This window comes from Eriocheir sinensis, unplaced genomic scaffold, assembly GCF_024679095.1.
Source record: "Eriocheir sinensis breed Jianghai 21 unplaced genomic scaffold, ASM2467909v1 Scaffold154, whole genome shotgun sequence".
NCBI lineage: Eukaryota > Metazoa > Arthropoda > Malacostraca > Decapoda > Varunidae > Eriocheir > Eriocheir sinensis.
In genome coordinates this window covers 474,162-493,688 of record NW_026110895.1, presented here as the reverse complement: position 1 = coordinate 493,688, position 19,527 = coordinate 474,162, and the positions used below count along the sequence as shown (strand labels likewise).

The 19,527-nt window shown below is 43.3% G+C and overlaps 1 protein-coding gene across 1 annotated transcript; it reads right to left on the bottom strand.

Moving 5' to 3' along the window:
- Positions 1 to 3,572: 3,572 nt before the first annotated feature.
- LOC126990310 (phenoloxidase 1-like) lies at positions 3,573 to 18,105 on the bottom strand. The gene is made up of 15 exons (XM_050848880.1): positions 18,043 to 18,105; positions 17,167 to 17,268; positions 16,631 to 16,784; positions 15,369 to 15,475; positions 14,686 to 14,820; positions 13,256 to 13,455; positions 12,421 to 12,571; positions 12,142 to 12,237; positions 11,324 to 11,509; positions 8,596 to 8,724; positions 7,998 to 8,183; positions 7,530 to 7,668; positions 5,150 to 5,260; positions 4,801 to 4,931; positions 3,573 to 3,972 (listed from the first exon to the last, which is right to left on the bottom strand). Exons 2-15 carry the CDS (start codon positions 17,215 to 17,217, stop codon positions 3,724 to 3,726), a joined length of 2,025 nt encoding a protein of 674 aa, XP_050704837.1. The 5' UTR covers positions 17,218 to 17,268; positions 18,043 to 18,105; the 3' UTR covers positions 3,573 to 3,723.
- Positions 18,106 to 19,527: the final 1,422 nt, after the last annotated feature.

Sequence of the window (19,527 nt, the reverse complement as noted above, 5' to 3'; positions counted from 1 at the left end):
ATTTAAAGAAAGTTGTAGAAAGAAAGTATTCAGAGAAGCAGCCTTTCCTTACCCTGGCCCCAGTGCGGCCACCCACAGCCAGAGTGACGCCCCGATGTGCCTGGGGAACTAGTGTACTACATCATGTCCCAGCGGCAGCACCAGCACCACAGCATCACCACCTCCCAGGCCTACAGCAAGGGGTGTGCCAGGAAAGTCTTGCGTCTTACCACAGGATATATTTATTTTAATCCCTTTGGTCATGATTGCCTCCCAGGCCTGTATCTCACCCCCCTTGCCATTACCTCATGTTGCATACCATCCCATCAGACACCACAACACTACCATGACACAGTTGGGACCTCTGCTGCCTTTTATGAAGTAGTGTGGTCAAGGGTATTTGAGGTCATGGGATTATTTGTTGCAAGTACCGAGGCTTGCACCAACCATTAATTGTAAGAGTTTGCAGCTTGGAAAGTTGTCCTGCCTCCCCTGACAGACAGCCAGGGAAACAAAATGCCTGTGCGTGCCTTACCCTCACCGTTGAAGCAGACTGGTGGTTAATGACTAATGAGAGTACAGCATCACTAAAGGATCACGTATATGGCATTAATCAAGGTTGAAGGGTTGGGGTGAAGCACAGGATCTGATTGAACTATATAACTCCCCACCCCCCCCACTCTCTCTCTCTCTCTCTCTCTCTCTCTCTCTCTCTCTCTCTCTCTCTCTCTCTCTCTCTCTCTCTCTCTCTCTCTCCTCTCCTCTCTCTTTAAAGGGTTGATTATTACCTGTGATTTGTATTGCAGTCTAACTCCTCATCACATGAATGTTTGGCACTCGCCATTTTAATACATAAATCAGAGCAGAAACCACAAAGGGAGACTGATCGAGCTGTTAATCTTAAGCTTTAACCCTCAAACAGCAATTCATTACGAATACTGGTTGATAAAGCTGTCAGGACAAAGAGGATGGAATGAAACGGGTGATCAGCAGGTCTTACTAGGCATTTGGCATTTGGTGAACCTGACATTACTTCTAAGGCTGCTGTCCACAGAAAGAATGGTTTGCAAAGATAACAGTTTTTGTGAGAGAAAAGTTTGAAGTGGGTAGTAGCCAGCAGGTACGCAAGGCAGGTGAAAGAGGGTAACATATTATAGCATTGTTTGCAGGGTGCACAAAAAAGACTAGGGATAGAGTGATAAGTATATACGTATAGTGAGACTGCCAGAGATTAGCACCAAACCACCGGAAAGTCGGGAGGGGCTGCCCGCTGGTTTGCCTTCATAGTTAAAACGTGCGAGATGACACACACACACACACACACACACACACACACACACACAATCTCTTGATTTTTTTTCCGTCTACATGTTTGTTTTCATTGTCACCCTCGTGGTTTATATTTTTTTTTTATCTATCTCAATCCCGTATTTATTCCTTTCCCTTTCAAGCACTACGGTAGGAGAACAGTTACTCAAAGTCTAGGCAGTTCGAGTGAAGCTTCAGAGGTTCGTGAATCGCTCGTTGCTTCAAATGTACTGGCCAATCACAGCGCTCCAAGGCATGCCGACAGCCTATCAGGTATCAATACGTCTCAGGGAATGGTTGAATGGCAATGTGAAGTTTGGAGTCAGTCAGGACATGGAAGCGGTCAAGGGAGGCTGTGCTGGACTGCCTTCAGGAGGTGTGACCGTTTCTGAGGACAGTGGAGGCGCTTAGCCGTGTCCAAGATAGCGAAGATAATGAAGTGTGTAAAGAGTGGCAGCATCCATGAACACAGTCACCAGAGGAACACGTGGCTACTGAAGCAGGTGAGTGAACAAGCCAACAAGCAGTCAGTCATGTTCATAATGGAGAGGATGATAACTCATTGGTATGGAGGATTGACAGAACATCAGCCTGTCTGTTGTTAGTTGCTCCATCAATGCCAGAGACTCTTCCAAATTTTTTGGTTCATTGCTGCACTTACATTGTGAAGAGGCAAGGTTACTATTTGACAAGGATTAGGGTACCATTAAAGGTAGTTATAATTATTTGATATTGTGGGTCACCTTTTGTTTGCTTCATTTCTGATACAGTTCATTTTCGTGTAGGTCTTAATTAGGAGTTCAGGTAGGGGCCTAATTAAGTTTACCGTTTACTCTTGATGAAATTACTTTCTGGCCCCGATCCGCTTGCGCTGCGCAGAGCTCCGCGGGGCCGTCAAAAAATAATACTCGAAGCACTTGTTCGTAGCAGCGTAGTGAATGAGTGAGTCGAGTGCTTTCTTGAAGGTTACCAGTGCCATTTCAATAAACTTGGCATCATCATAGTCACAAATAGGCTATCCATTGTTTCATTTATCATATTTTCCCCATAGTAGTATTACAAATATCCAAAGTTTCATTTTCAACTCACTGGACACTTAATAGACCGTGTCGTTGCATAATGTCTATCTCTCGCAGTATAGTAGACACTCCCCATTCTAGTTTTATCTTGTCATGATGCTTGTGGATCAATTCTCGGTAAATCTAAGGAATAGCGGCTCCTAGCGGGTGCGCATTTAGGGCACGGTGTGGTGGTAATTACAACATTTCTAGCACGTACGACGGGGTTTTGACAAGCCGACAGGCGTGTTTGTCACAAGGGGTGTATTTTTCCACGCTGGCCTCACGATTTCTTCCAAGTCGATGGGTGATGAGACTGCGAGCTCCGGGGTGAAGAAAAGGAAGAGCCCGCGCGGAAAAATACACCTAGTGACTTAAACACGCCTGTCCTCTTGTCAAAACCACGTCGTACGTGCTATAAATGTTATAATTACCACGTACCACACCGTGCCCTAAACGCGCACCCGCTAGGAGCCGCTATTCCTAAGATTTACCCTTATTTCTAATGTTTGCGTGAAAGAATTTGGATGGATATTTAAATATGGTGTGTCCTCCCTAGGTCTTGACAATTATGTGTCCCGTGCCCAAGTCTGTTAAGGTCCCCGGCGATGAGCCTACATTCTCCTTGAGGGTGTTTGGCAGGCTTATTCTATTTGTGCACAGCCATTACTGCAAAAAGGAAGTGAAGGGGATGGTATTTTTTTCTCTAGGGTAGACTAGATGTGAAATGATACACAAGGTCTGCTTAGTTACCTGTGCAAGATATCTCTGGCTTGTAAAAGAACCCAACATGGTGGGATGAAGGGCTTGAGAGGAGTGGAGAGAAAGAAGTCATTGCAATGGAGGATAACAACATAAGCATTTGTTTTTAAGCTTTACCAATTTTTAGCAGTAGGCAGAGGTGACCCAGGTGAAGGTGGCTATGAATTGGTGGGTAGGCCCTATACTTGAGAGATGAGGGAAGCATGGCTGGGATGAAAGGGTTTCACATGGCAATATTAATGCGAGAATGAAATTTCCTAGCCTGACCAACAGTTTATTGAGGTGAGAGATATCATTGAGTGACTTGCTTTAGTCTACCTTTCTAATAACAATCCAAACCGTCTGCTGCAACACCAACAATATACATTATCAGTACTCGAGCAGTACTTCTCCAATAGTCTGCCTCTTCAGGGGAGCTTACAGCAATAAGATACCAAAGGGAGATAGAGAAATATAGAACCAGTATACATTGCCAAGATTATATTATTATATAACTAGTATACATTGCTAACAGATTATATTCATTATAATAGACATAACAGCAAAATATAGTTATCAATTGCAATAGGGATCCATTCATAATTATAAGTTATTTAACATTTTTTCAGGATCCACATTAAACAGTAAACAAGTGTTCCTGCTGCGTCAGCAGGGCGTTGGTGAAGACGATCTGGATCTCCTGCATGGCCACGTTACTCAATCTGGTCAGGTCCTCGGCTCTATCCAGGCTCTGGCCATTCAGCATCGGCATGGGGCGGCGGTCGAAGGGAAAGCCCATGGGACGTGCATCAGGGTAGAGGGCGTCCAGGACGCCACAGAAAGAGGCAGCATTGGCACACGAGCGCCTCCCAGCTGGCTGTGCGACCTGCAATGAAGAAGGTTTGTAAGTACTGTGTGTAAGGCAGGGTCTGATTTACGGCTAGGAAGCCGAGGATTAAACAGATGTTGGGAGTTTTCTTAAACAGCGGTGTTGGCAAAGAAAAGTACATTTGAAGGGCCCGGCTTGCCCAATAACACTATAGGCGAGGTGAAGTGTAAGACTTGGAGGAAGGAATGACAAGTTAGTGAAATCTAAATATGATTGAGGGTATTAGCCGAGTAATTATGGGAGGAATGAAAGATCCAGAATGAAGTTACAGCTGTATGTATATTAAGGATGAAGGGAAAGAAGAGTGGAGAGATGAGTGGGACTGTTGGTTTATTGGTAAGGTGGACTTTAGTAGATTTGGGAATGTTCAGTTAGTCAGTTATTTTTCACACAAGCATGGCTATTGCCTATACATTTATCAGTTACTGTGGGTTTCACTGGCCGTGTCATATGTCATATAGGTATGCATCTAAATGAACACGCTCTATTTGTATGTTGACATTATATTATTTACAGGGTTCCATATAAATTGCACAATTGTTCTTCTCTGCATCACTGCATCTTTGTTTATTGATGCAGTTACTGTATGTTATACATTGTATTATTTTATGACCACGTGACATCGTTGATGGTTGTTGTGCTTGTGCCTCGGTCCTCAATGCAGGACGTTTTCATGCTATCAGAGTAGGCGCCCCACACCTTTTTAGTAGAGCATCTTAGTAACTACAGACGCCAAACAAGGTAGCAAAACCATTACCAATGTACGTGATGATATGTACCAACATACCTACCCGTTACAGGTACACACACAAGGCACATACACACCTCATCCAGTTTCCAGTCAGTGACCATGACAAGCAGCTGGAAGTCCATCCCCTCCTGCTTACCACGGGGCAGCAGCATGTGTTGAGGCCAGCCACACCCACAGATGTTTAACAGGTTATCATCTGGGGCTCCTGCAACATAGTAACGCCCTTAGTAAACAATTGAAACCATCATTCAACTTCTCTTACAGTTGTGAAGTCTTTTTCAAGATGCAAGTATCTCTCCAAGGAGGAAGAAACATAGAAGATGGAAAAGGAAACTACTCCAACTTTTCTTTCTCTATTCTAATTAGCAAATACAAGAAACTGTATTTCCTCGACATCCTGTTGCAGTCTGATCCTTCACTCACCTGGATTGTCAGATAATGGCCGGTTTAAAAGGTCCCCAAAGGTAAAGTCCTTAGGGTTTGTGATGGATGAGTCTGATGACTCCCGCCTGACAGTGTTTGTGCCTGGCTTCACTGTGAGGGAGAGAAAATATGTCAGGTATCATTCAAATCTTTACCTTCTCACTAAACATTCTTAAGAGTTCTCTGAAGCTTGTCTTGATATTAGGTAAACACCAGCACCCCTGTGGTGAACTGGTTAGTGTTCATAGGCATGAATACGTGCCTGGGTTCAAATCCCGGCCAGGGCAATCGATGAGAAGCCCACCCAGCTGTTTAGAGATTTATACTGAAATTCAGACCACATGGGACTTTATGATCCATACTAGGTGGTCTGTCAAATGTTTAAGTGATTTTGTTAATCAGATGGCTCCAAAACTTTGCATTTCTACTCAAGTATACTAGAGTTGAACTGTCGGTTGAGCAGTTTTTAAAGGAGTCAGTCATGCTGCACTGACCACTGAAGGTGGGAGCCAATTCCATCATTGCATTACAGTGTTAGTACAGAAAGATTCGGTGCAGTATGATTTTAATTATTTACATTCATGTGTCATTCCTCGTTCGCAAAGTGTCATCGATTATAAATAATTTTGATTTGTCCACATTTGTAAAACCATTGTATTTCAAAACATTCAATCAGTTTTCCTCAGAGGCAACGTTTCTCTAGTGAATAAGTTAAAGAGTAGTGTCTTGTCGTAAGGTTTGTTGTGCAAGGAAGAGATCATTTTTGTTGCTTGACGTTGAACACTTAATCCAGTGATGTCCTTTGCATGATGGGGAAACCAAAACTGACCTGCATTCTCCAAGTGGGGTCTGACTGAACCATGTTACGGCCCGTCCACACGATCGAGCTGTGCCCTCGAGCATTGGTGAGCGGTCTGCCCGTTGACGGGCTTACCGCTTGTGCCCGCTGAAAACTAGTAGTTTTTCAGCAGGCGTAAGCCCGGCAACGGGCAGACCGCTCGCCTGTGCTTGAGGGCACAGCTCGATCGTGTGGACGGGGCTTTAAGTGTATTACATCTTTATTTTCTAATAAGAGTTTCTTAATGAAGCCCAGCATTTATTTGCTTTGTTTGTTGCATTGATGCAATTTCGACATCCAGGTCCTCGACGCATTGAACGCTTTTGAGTTTAATGCCACGCATTTCATAATCAAACCTCTTATTTCTTGTTCCAACTTGAAGAGCCTGGCACTTATCTATATTAAAGATCTCCCATCTACAGACTAAGCTGATATTTTATGCAAGTCTACTTGGAGGCTTTGTCTTCATCAGTGAGAACCAAGTCACCAATCTGCGTCATCTGCACATTTACTAATGAGATTATTGAGTCAAACGTCCACATCGTTAATGTAAATAATTTTGCAATACATTGGTGTACTTTACCCTCAGTGCCTAGTTGCTTTGATTTATAAAGTAATTTATGGCGTGTAAAATCATGGCACTGCAACTGCACTGGCCACATGGCGCCAAATAAAATGACCTCGTATAAAATCATGAAGTTATGAAAAGTTTAAGTGCATAACAAAAATGAATGAATGAATGAGAGAGAGAGAGAGAGAGAGAGAGAGAGAGAGAGAGAGAGAGAGAGAGAGAGAGAGAGAGACTAACTGGACTGTAATTACCTGATAATTTTTTGGTAGTCTTTCTTAAAAATCTGTTACGTTAGCTATTTTCCAATCCGAAGGGACGATGCCTTGTCACAAGGACACGCTGATTACGGCTGTGAGAGGAGTATTTCGTAGTTTCTTTAAGTAGTATAGGGTATACATTGTCTGGTCCTTGGCTTTTATTTGTTTTAAGGGATTGGAAAGCAGCAGTTAGGATTTTATTAGTAGTTATTATGAAGTTAGGCAATGCATGAATGATATCCTTGTTTTGGGGATGGTCAATATATGGGCACCTGGGAAACATGGAGAAGTTATTGTGGTAGCCTTGATGTCACACTTGCCACATTTCATGGGATAATGGGTTATTTCTGGCCACAGGCCCAAAGGCCAATGTGACCAAGATCAGCATCATGGTTACGAAATTCCATTTAGACAAATTTTTACTTATTATACACTAATTATACAGCATACGCTGTAGCTGTGCATGGCCATGGTACTCATCTCAACCACACTGGCCCATGAGCCTGTGGTGGGGAAGATTCCATTACAATGGGACATAGGGCAGGTGTGACATTTGGGTTACCACAGGGAACTGTATTGTTGGGGGAGCATAAGTAATTTACGGTTCCCTCACACAAGTTTTACTTTTTCATCCCTCATTTTTTTGCATAAATAATGACTAGGTAAAAAGTCTTTATTGTACCCATCTGTCCCTCATTTTCTAAGACTACTCACATGTCTGCTTGAAGCGGTCCATCTCGGCCCACAGAAGGCGCTGCTCCATGAAGTTCATATCAACCCCTCGCTCGTTTAACTTTGGAGCCATGAAGATGCGGATGGTAACTTCCTTGGCTACTTTTTCTTCGTTCTCCACCTGTGGTAGGACAGAAGGAAGAGTAATGATGGAAATCAGGGTTTTAAGTAACTAATTGAATGATTAGAATGGTTGCGGGGTTAAGGCAGAAGTAGAACTATATTGATCATGAATAAATTTATATTCTGACGCCGTTGCCAATTTAAATAATTTATATCTTTGCTTTACATCACTGGTAAACCCAGTCATATTTCCCATCTCTGCCTGATGTCTCTTATTCAGCAGATGAATACACTCGCCTGCTGTTCTGATGACCAGCTATCAACCCTGACTTCAGCAAGAGGATCAAGAGGGGCTCAGGGGGTCAGCATTGCTTCTTCCTTCCTCACCTTAATGTTATATCTGAAGGGCCAGTGATCAAGGTGGGTCAGCCGCACCATCACTGGCCTACTGGAATTGAAGTCCAGTCCGCGGCTTGCCTCAAAGTCCTGAGTGTTCCAACCAGTGGTGAGCATGTTCTTGCGGTCTGCACTCTCCACCTCCACTCCTGTCACCGTCACTGTCTGCACGGACAGCTGCCAAGGAAAAAAGGGGGATATTTGGATTTCTTATTTAGGTAGAGAGGAGTAAGAGTGATAACTTTGTAGTTTCTCTTTTCAGTTAAGGTTGTTTATGCTTAAAGGAATAAGTGGAGGGGAAATTGTAATCAAGATTGTTGACTTTTCTCTTTTTAGTGGGGAAAGTAGGGAAAGTAGAAACTACACAAGTCAGCTAAGCTAAGTGTTGCACTTGTGCTTATCTCAAGTCCCTAATATTATTCTTGAACATGGAGGATCAAGTTATAATTATGTGGGGATGCATGTACATCCCTGACTATGTAAGCTTACAAAAATGGCTAATCATGTTCCACTAATAATATCACAAGAAAACTTTTGCATGTAATTTTGATCATTAATAAAAGTTTCAAATGTATCCTTGCATCTTTACCTGCTCCATGGTGTAGGGCGGCTGTGTGAGTTTGTACTCCTGGAACAGGTCGTCAATGTACTTATGCCAACGGTAGAACACGGGATCTCTCATGGCTGTGGAGGAATCCGACATGACGCCAAGGTTCTCCTGTGAAGGGGAAGGCAGTATGAGGGGAGGGAATGGACAAGAAAGCATTAAGCTGAAGAAGCATAAACAGAAAAGTTAATCAGAGAGAAGGGTATACAAGAGGGTAAACAAGGAGAGTTTAAGTGGATAATGAAGAGGAGGATATGTCATTAGCTTAAGAGGAATATGTTAAGGTTATACAGGTGACTCGATTTATGCGGGTATTGTGTCCTTGAAAAGGTCGCGTAAATCAAAAACAATGTAAATCAAACAAGAAGTAGGTTTGTATCTTTTTGCTCAGCTATGTGGCCGCGGCGCCGTGTGAGTCCAGTTGTGTGAGATATCTGGTGGCCACTCCACAGCAGTGAGGGTGGTGGTGTTGTTGTTGTTGTTGAGTAGTGTGGCAGCGTGGGTACTGTATTGTTGTTCAAGTGGTGCGTGGGAAGAACTTAGCTCAGTTGTGTGGCCGCGGCGCCATGCAAGTCCAGTTGTGTGAGACATCTGGTGGCCACTCCATAAAATATTGCGTATAAGTGGAAAAAAATGTGTAAATTAAACATTTATTTGGATTTTGGACCCCGCATTATTTCTAAAACGCGTAAACTAAACTCGTGTAAATCAAATGTTACCTGTACTATTACTGTGAGGAAGGTTTGGGTAGTACTAAAAAATATAAAAAATTAATAGCATAGGTGGGCATTCCATAATTTAAGTCTGCTAATCACTCATCCACTAATGGCAGACTAACAAAAAATTTGTGGTTAGCGGAATGCCAAAGCTATAGTCTGCTAACGCAAACTTTAAAAATGCCAAAAATGAAATTTTCGAGAAATTCAAGAATACAGTATTCTTGTGTGGAAAAACTTCTAGATTAGGGTGGGCAGACTTCCCAGATTTTCTGGGACTGTCCCAGGTTTTAATGGTTCATCGCAGAAATGTCCCGAATTTCATGCACTATCCTGGAAAATGTTTTTTTTTATTAAAGTGTCCTGGATTTCACTTTCAGAAATCAGGCCACCCTATTCTAGATCTCTGATGCATAAGTGGTCTGCACAGCACGTAGGCGACAGGCTGCGTGGGCGGGAATATTATAGAACTGTCTGTTGCACAGCCAGTCTGTCACAGCCTGTCCCTGCATTTTGCCTTTTTTAAAACTGGTTCTATGCAAAAATATATAAAATAAATAAATATATAAATTGTAATGTAATTTTATTGTAAATTATGTTTTTAACTATCAATAAAGGGTTAGTGGACTAAAAAATAGTTGGCGGACTGTTACGGACTTCATTAGTGGACCAAAAAATTTATTAGCATTAGCATTAGCAAATTTGCAATAGCAGACTGGCAAAGCTGGAAAATTTGCACAATACCCAACAAAGTTAGAGGAATTGTGGGCTAACAAAAAAATTAGTGGGTTGCCACCTCTGCTAAATGGGGTAGACAAAGAAGCAAATAAGCGAGAGTGAAAGCTAGTAATGAGGAGGATTGGTCAAGTGATATATCATGGTTTTGAGGAAAATGTAAAGTTTATGCCATTATGGCAAAGGTGATGAAGGAGATGAAACGGGAACAAAGATATGCCCAAGACTTACGAGGAAGGAAATGCCCCATCTTTATAATTTATCCCTCAATAATAATGTCTCCATTTATAATAACTTTTTTTACATCAAAGGAAGGAGCTCTAGGGCAAAAAAAAGGAAACAATAAAAAAGCCCGCTATTCGCTGCTCCCACAAAAAGCCCTCAGAGGAGTGGCCAAAAGGGAGGTCAACTTCAAAAGGATTTACATAGAAAATCAGACCACACAGACCCCATGGTCCAGACTAGGCGGTTTGTCCTTAAACCTAAATGATTCTATATTAATCAGATGGCTCCAAAATGTTGCATTTCAACTCTAGTTAATATTAAGTTTAAGGAAGTGACGGTCGAGCTTGTTTTTAAAGGAGTCAATCGAGTTACACTGCAGATACCAAACTCTTGAAAGAGTTCAAGTCGTAAGCAGGAGGAAATACAGATGAAGGAAGATTGTTCCAGAGTTTACCAGCGTGAAGGATGAAACTGAAAATGCTGGCTAACTCGTGCGTAAGGGATTTGGACAGTAAAGGGATGAGCTCGAGTAGAAAGTTGCATGCAGTGAAGCCGCAGGAGGGGGGAGGCATACAGTTACCAAGTTCAGAAGAGCAGTCAGCATGAAAATATCGATAGAAAATAGAAAGAGAGGCAACATAGCAGCGGAATTTAAGATGTAGAAGACTATCAGTAAGAGGAGGTGATGAGATGAATAGACTCCACTCTGTCCAAGAGCGCTGTGTGAGTGGAGCCCCCCCAAATGCGAGATGCATACTCCATACAAGGGCGGACAAGGCCCCTGTATATGGATAGCAACTGTGCGGGGGAGAAGAACTGGCGGAGACAATACAGAACGCCCAACCTCGAGGAAGCCGATTTAGTGAGAAGAGATGTGAAGTTTCCAGTCCAGATTTTAAGTGAAGGATAGACCGAGGATGTTTAAGTGTTGAAAAAGGGGACATCTGAGTGTTGTTGAAGAATAGGGGATAGGTGTTTAGAAGACTGTGCAAATTTTTTCTCTTAGGTAAACAAAATGTGACAGCCCCGGGTACCTTGTGAGCATTGTCTGGGTCATGGGCAGCTGAAATGATGATGTGGCCCTGGTTGTGGAGGCTTCCATAGAAGGGGCTGTTGAGGCCGAGTTTGCGGTCTGCCTCGATGGCATCCCCGAGCAGGACGATTCCCCGCCTTTTGGGAGCCACGCCCTCATCTGTCAGCTTCACCAGCTTGCCTTCACGCTGCATGGATAGGAAAAGTAAAGTTAGGGGCATACAAAATACCAGCACATGGCCTCGAAGCTCATTTCCATCTCATTGGCTGCACGGCAAAGAAAGTACAAAATTAAGTGTTCCAGGTAATGAAAACTGGTGAGTGTTTTGGTATCGAAGAGGAAGGGTTCTTACTGACTGGGGTGTGCTTGCCAAGATACAGACACATCCTTCCCTAAACTACTTACATCTTTCAAAAAACTACCTTATTTAGTCAGAATTAAATTGTCAACAGTTTAAACTTCTTTCCAGATGTAGTTAAACATTAAATTCAAACATTAAATTTTCCATTAAATTGGAAAAACTAATGTTTTCCCAAGTTTATTTTCACAATCACAGTCTGGATAGGTTTGCAAGTGTTCCATGTTAAGACAGTTGTAATGATTAAGCTTCCAAAAATGTTGAGGGAGGAAAGGAGGACAACAAAAATTAGACTTGACTGTACTAAAACATGCAGAAAAAAAATGCAGGCAAAGACATTAACCATCAACCTTCTGTCCGAGAAAGATCTCGTGCTGTCATTCTGGGGAGAGGATTGAGTGATTGGGATTTCAAGTTGTGCCACCTCAACTAGTCTTACAGGGATGGGAAGGTGTACTCACATCAATTAGGTGACCCTGGTGAATGGCATCCATGAGTCGGCTGTGCTGCCTCTCCAAGTCAGTCACATCCAGCATGAGCCCATCCCGTCTGAATTTCTGCAGTGGTAGAAAAATCACAATGACATGAATAAAAAGTAAATGCTTTTGAAAATACAAAAAGCTATGTTATGAGAAAAAATCATACAATAAAAAATAAGATTCATGCAACATGATCATAATACATTCAAAGGTGATAAAGGAAGTGTGTTGAAGTAAAGGCTACATCACAGTCACGCTCACCTGAACCAGAGTGTTGTCCTGCCTGGAGCCCCACATCTGACCCGAGTTGTCCAGGGTCAGCTTGGAGAAGTAGCCGTCAGGGATAGGAATGCGCCAGTTGGCCAGCTTCTCCACACGGCTCAGGCCAACACTCAGCCGATCCATGTCATAGCTGTGAGGTGATGAAGGTTTAGATATTAGGTCAGATGATCATGGGCAATAAATTTCTTTTTAGGGCATGGGCAGAAATGGCTTCAGGATTTTTTTGAGAGGTATGGGCAGAAATGGCTCCAGGATTTTTTATGGGGCATGGGCAGAAATGGCTCAGATTACTTTTTGGGAGAGGCTTAAAACTGACTTCCCATAGGTGCAAATGGAAGCTGAGGATTTGTCAAGAGAATGGAATAACACGCTTCAGTATTACGATGGTCTGAGAGGGTCCATCGATTGATTAAGGCACGAAGTCATGGCAGCTCCAGAATTTTTTTTGAGGGGTATCTTAAGTGGGGAATATCCTCTTATATAGAAAAGGAGGCAGCACAAGGAAAAAACAAGGAAAAAAAGCCCCCTGGCGGGAAAGAAGGAGAAATTAGAGAAAAGAGAATGGATGAGAGGAAAAGGAGAGATGGGGATTGGAAGCAGGGAAAATGGAGAGGGGAACTGGAAGAGGGGAAATAGGGAGGAAAGGATAATGGAAGAGAGGAAAAGTGAGACAGGGAAAAAGAAAGAAGTTATGAGCATGTGGGAAAGAATCAGGACACAGAATAGGGAGGCAAAGAGGGGAAGTAGGAGAAGGGAAGAGGGGAACAAGAAGGTCTGGATACCCTCCTAAACCAACTACAACTTTTCTACTAACCGGGCGAGCATCTGCTGGTGCATATAGTAGAAGAGCTCTCCCTTGCGGTCCCTCTCCATGTTCATGCCGGTAGGGTAGACAAGGTGCCAGTGCCAGTGGTGGGCGTTGATGCCATAATCCTCGCGCCAGTAGGCCACACGGTGCTCTGGCTTTAGGTGGGTGCTGGACCACTCCGGGCCGTACTCTGTTATGATGGCATCCTTGGGGGCCGGAGAAGGTATTGGTATGTTGTTACAAGGCCTTGGTGAAGGACGAGGAAATGGAAGAGGAACAGAAAAGGGGAAGAGGAGATTTCTAAGTTTGTACTTTTGGGGAGAAGAAAGTTTGGGAAAATGGAGAAATGGAAAAGAGAAAAAAGATGAATGGAAGAGGGGAAATAGATGAAAAGGGAGAATGGAGGGGGGATCAGGAGAGAGGGGAAGTGAAAGAAGGGGAAAAAGGATAGGGGAATGGAAGATGGGAAAAATGATGGAAAAAGGGAGAATGGAAGGGGGAAAATGGAGAAAATGAAAGTGAAAGTAGTTATGAGCCATTGGCAAAGAATGGAAACACAGAATGGGGAATCAAAGAGGAAGGAGAAAAGAAGAATGAAAGAGGGGAACAAGGAGAAAGGTAGAATAGAAGATGAGAAAAAGGAGAAAGGAAGGCCTTGAAAGGGATGATATGACATATTGAGGGAAAGTGCAATAAATATTTAATAAATACTTGACAGGAAAGTAAGAATGATGGAGAGACACCCACACTGGCAAAGTAAGAGAAAATCAGACTTAAATATAAAAATAAATAGCTTCCATGATGGAAGGGAAGCGATGATGAGGGGAAGAGTACCAACGATTTTAAAAGGAGGAAAAATGAAGACAAATTCTAAAGTTCAGAAGAGAAAGTTCTATATATGAATAAAGTTTCAGAGATGGAGGGGAAGAGACGTTGAGGGGAAGGCTAACAGCTTTTTGAAATGAGGATCGAAGTGTACAATGCGGCGACTAGGCCTGATGGGTGAGCCTCCCATAACCCACTCAGCGAGGGGGGTACCTCTTTGGCCGACTGGTAAAGTAGTGGCTCTCCCGTCACGTTGGTCGTGGGTTCAATCCTGAGCAGATGGCAAAACCCTCTCTTTGTCTTGATTAATTTCTCATGTTTCGATACACGCAGAGGACGTGTGGGACCGGGAGTAGTAGAAAAGAGTAGAAAAAAAAATCTCTGCATTTCAGAAGAATGAAGACACATACAAGAGTTCAGGAAAAAAAAGAGCAAAGTTTAATATATGAATAGTTTCAAAGATGCTATATATTATGCAGACTGGACCCATCAATGTATGCAAGGCTACAGGGGTAACACGCTGTCTTGCTCTTTGACTTGCCTGGCCTGTGGTGGGTACTTACGACAGTATAGCAAGTGTGGATAGCAAGTCGGGTTCAGCTCCGACTCACCTGGGCTGTGGCATTGCTTTCAAAAGCTGTGGAGGGCTGCCGGGCCTGCTGTTCCATAGCGGCCAGGGTGGTCCGTGGCACAAAGCTGGACGGGAACACCTCCACGATGCTGGGGATTTGTAGGGCCCTCATCTCCTGAAGAGCAATCACATACATACACATAAGCACAGATAGGTTAATGGAAGAGGGGAAAGGGGTATGGGAAGCAGGGAAAAAGGAAGAGGGGAGAACTGGAAGAGGGGAAAAAGGAAATGGGGATGGAAGAGGGAAGAAAAGGACGGGAAAAGGGAGAAGAGAGGATAAAGGGAAGAAGGAGAATGAAAAATATGAAGTTATAAGCCCCTGGCAAGGAATTGAAACGGGGGGGGAAGCAAGGAGGGGAAGGAGGAGGGGAGAACTAATGAAAACTTTTAAAGGTCTCAGGCATGGTATTTACACTAATACTTATCAGTTAAAGGTTCCCTCTCGCTCCAGTTAGATCATTCATTACATTTAGCAACGATTTCTTTGGGGCCATGCACACCATCACTCAAGGTTTGCAGTCACTCCACTCTTGCTCAAGAAACCCTGTATCTAGCTAGACCCTTATATATTTCTCTCTCGAAAACATCCTCTATTCAAACACTCCTAAACATTTCAAACACACCATCCCACACATTCCAAGTATACTTCCCCGTCCTCACCGGCTGCGTCAGGATCACGGAGGACACTGCGTAGATGAAGAGCTTCTCGTTGAGGACTTCGCGCACCCCTTCGGCCATCAGGCTCAGCTCCCTCACATTGCTGGCCTCTGTAGGTGGGGGGCGAGGGGTGTTAGGAGAGGCAGAAGGAGGAGAATGAGAGGGGATAAAGAGGTAACGACGATTTCATATGCACTTTTAGTGGACGAGGCAAGGTAGTGGAAGAAAACGGGAAGATCGAGTTACTGATGGGGAAATGGGGAGAAAACTAACGGCCAGGGTACAAAATTAAACTAATCCATTTGGCATATACATGGAGATAGCACAGGAGGGGGAGGGGAAGAGAGAAAGATATAATGATGAAATTCACATGCACTAATATAATCCAGTACTTACACATTTAAACAGCATCATTCCAAGCTGAAGACCGGACTCCTAACTAATATATAAAACTAACTAGCCTACTGCCCAACGACCTATACGAGTTCCAGCACAAACGTAGCCTAACCTTCCTTTAATGAACACACGAGGCGGTACTTTGTCTCATAACGGTCAGTCCTACAATCACATTGTCAATAATTTTTAAAAAAAATCATGGCAGCTATACCGTTTAATAAAATAACATCCATGTTGTGTTACCCATCTGACAGAATGACTATCTGTACGGCCATGCTGCTGCTCTGAAGGTTTCAAAAGGTGATGGGGTGACGGCCGCAGGGTGATGGGGTTGTTTGCCGGGGCGAAGTGAAGCGTGAAGAGGGATAAGGTGGAGATATTGATTGGTGTGTGACTACTATCCAAGAGTTAAGGGACGACTGGCTGGCTGGTTGACTTCCAACCTCGATCGCTCGGTTCTTGCGAATGTTCAAAACACACGAGTCGAGAGGGATCGTGTCGTGTGATTCGAATATCCATATTCTTCATTACTCTGAAGCTTACACACCCACACTGAATGCTTCCATAGATGTTGTGTTTATTTTTTCATGAGCCTAGTGATAATTTGTTAAGGCTTCTGCACCATATGAATTTTAATGACGGCAGCGATTATCGGAGGGGGAGGGAAGAGCAAGAAAAAGTATATCAAAACATTCAAAGAAGTGCAAATAGTAGTGACTGCAGTTTAGGGCAGGTATAGGTAGGCAGCTCTTGAGCGACTGACCTTACTTTCTTGACCAGACACTCTCTCCCTCTTCATACTGACGTCGTGCACAATTAGACATTTTGACCCAGCTTCCCACCTGAATACCTCTATCTTTATAACTCACGCATGAGGTAGTCACAGAGCTCCTTAGCGGCGAGGCGATGACTCTCTAAGAAAGACGAGAACACGCTGCCTCGCGGGATGGAGCGGGCGAGGGTCAGCGGGCCGGGGGGCGGCGGTCCTCCTCCCATGGGGGTTGCCTCGTCGATAGGGCGGCTCTGAGGTAAATAATGGGAAGGGAGGGAAGGGGGAAAAAAAAGAAGAGATGCGGTGGAAGATGTCAGGGGGAGGGACACAAACACGATCGAGACAGATATAGGTAGTGTGCAAATGAGTTTCGACAGAGGTACTTGGCACACTTTGGCACTTTGTCTTTGATGGTTCACCTACACCTCACCTGACGCCCGGCAAGGTGAAGTACTCGAATTTGTATTTATTTCTACTTAGTTAAATCTAGTGCAATACAAAAACCCATAAAGTAATGAACATTAGTAGTTAATAACACCTCGGATGCTGTTTGGTAAAACTAGTGCAATCCGAAAAGTAATGAACTTGGGTAAAGAATAACACCTCGGATGCTGTTCCGGACTGTTCCCTCACCTCGTAGGGCCGCTGGAACAAGTCCAAGGCCACCTTCTGATCGCTCGCCATCGTGGTCTGTGCGGGTTGTGATCTTTCCTGGAGAAGTGGCGGACCAGGGAACTGAGGAGAGAGATAAATGGTTAGATGGATAGAGTGAAAAGGACAATTTTTACTACTACTAATGCCACGTACTACTACTACTACTACTGTTACTACTATACAAACACTCCGGTGCATTGGCGTAGCTGGGTTTCATTTTTAAGGATCGAAAGCAATAAGAGCGCTGCAATCCTCAAACCATGCTTAGCACTAGTTAGACCTCATCATGATTACGTGGTCCAATTTTAGTCATACTAATATAGAACTGATATCAAGACTTTAGAGTCAGTATAGAGGAGGACAAATGATTAAAGGGGTGAGAAACATTATGTGTGAGATAAACATTGAAATCTGCATTCTCTGAAAGGCGAAGGTTACGAGACTAAATAGAAGTTTATAAATGGATGAAGGGCTTCATTATGGGGTATATGGCTTCATTAAGGGGTATATTGATAGGATTTTGGTTGTAAAATCCAGGTAGGGCATGTAGCAACGGTTTTAAGTTGGATAAATTCAGATTCAACAAAGACAGATAAGAACTGGTTTACCAACAGAGTGGTGGATGAGTGGAACAGGCTTGGCAGTCGTTGGGAGTGCCAGTACCATAGATACATTTGAGATGATGTTTGATAAATTCATGGATGATAAGGAGTGAGCTGTTTAGTATATATAGACCAACCGTCCTCTTCCAGACACCCTAAGTTCCTGTGTTCTTACGTTAAAAAAAAAACCTCACCCACCACACGCAGTCATTTAAAGAAATACACCACCACCACCAACAGCACAAACACACACCTTGTCTAATCCCGACGAGCAGGAGCGAGTGAGTGAACAGCAGGCAGCCTCGTCCCTTGCTTATAATTATATCCTCCTGCTGAAGTCCCCCTACCACCACCACCCTCAAATCCTCACTTGCTTCGAACATGGGCGTCGACCTACAAGAGCGAAAAAATCTCAGTGGTTCATCGCTTCGGGAAGCCGCGGGTCCGTGATCGACCCTTGATCTTTCGATTCTGCTGTAGAGAGAAGAGAAATGAACCTCTGAGGAAAAAAGCTGAATTGAAAAGAAGGAACATCAAGATATTTATCAATGAGGACCTAGCACCACTCAGAGGTGCAATGGTGAGAATGGCGAAAGAACAAGCGGGAGAGAAAAATGTGACTTCAGAAACGGAAAGATTGTGGCCTGGCGACCATCGCTGGTGTGTCCACGTCCCCGCCGTCCATCACATCCAAGGTGAAGAGAATTCTCTTTACCTTGATCACATCAACGTTGATGGTTCAGGGCAGGCAGACGGAAGTGCAGTGTGTGCCATGTTCTACCCCACCATGGAGCCGCATTTGTAAATATTTGCTCTCTACAACAATTTAGACACAGTTCTTGTTAGATATCCACATTTTGGTGGCTACTGATAGTAAATATTTTGCTCTTTGTCTATATTTTGCTTACGTGTGTGTGTGAGTGTTTATGTGTACTTTACGTCCATGTATTTACATACTGTGTGTGTGTGTGTGTGTTTGTGTGTATATGTTGGCGTGGATGGGTATTATACGTATATGTACAGTCTCGCTACGAAGTGTTGACACAGTTTTCATAATCTTTCGGACACAGCTGGTGATATCTGGCAACTACCCTCGGGGAAACATTCGCTACCGACTTTTACAAAACTACTTAATTTTAAAGTCTAGTTTTGCACACACCTAACAAATATCAGTGATTCCATTAACTGCAATGAAAATTAACAGTGTACTCTATGTGAATGTGGCGAAGAAAAACGTATTGGAATGATAGGCTGTGTAGCCACATTCATTTGCAGAATCGCAGGGGCGGAGTAGAGGTCACTTCACTATTTATACCAAGTTATAAATAATATTATTTTGATCAGATGTATATAATTGACTCGACAGTGGTGAATGGAAGAAAGTGGTAAGCTAGCAGTGCAGCGCCGACCAGGCATCGTCTCTACACATACAATAGGCTATTATTTTTATTATCGCGTCGTCTGTCGTGTGTTTCGACGGTTTCGTGCAACTTTGAATTATATGTCTGGCCACTTGTCAATACTTCTCTTTGGATTTTACCGTTAATTAAAAATATAGACACTTGATTTTTTTTCTTCAGAACCTCGCTGATTCGACACACACAAGATTTATATAGTCATGCATGAATGTCGTTCCCGATGACGTCATCATCAATGCGAGTTTATTATGTTGTATTTATTTCGCATTTTATCAAATGAACTGCAGCTAATTATTTTTCCTATTATTCTATAATATAGG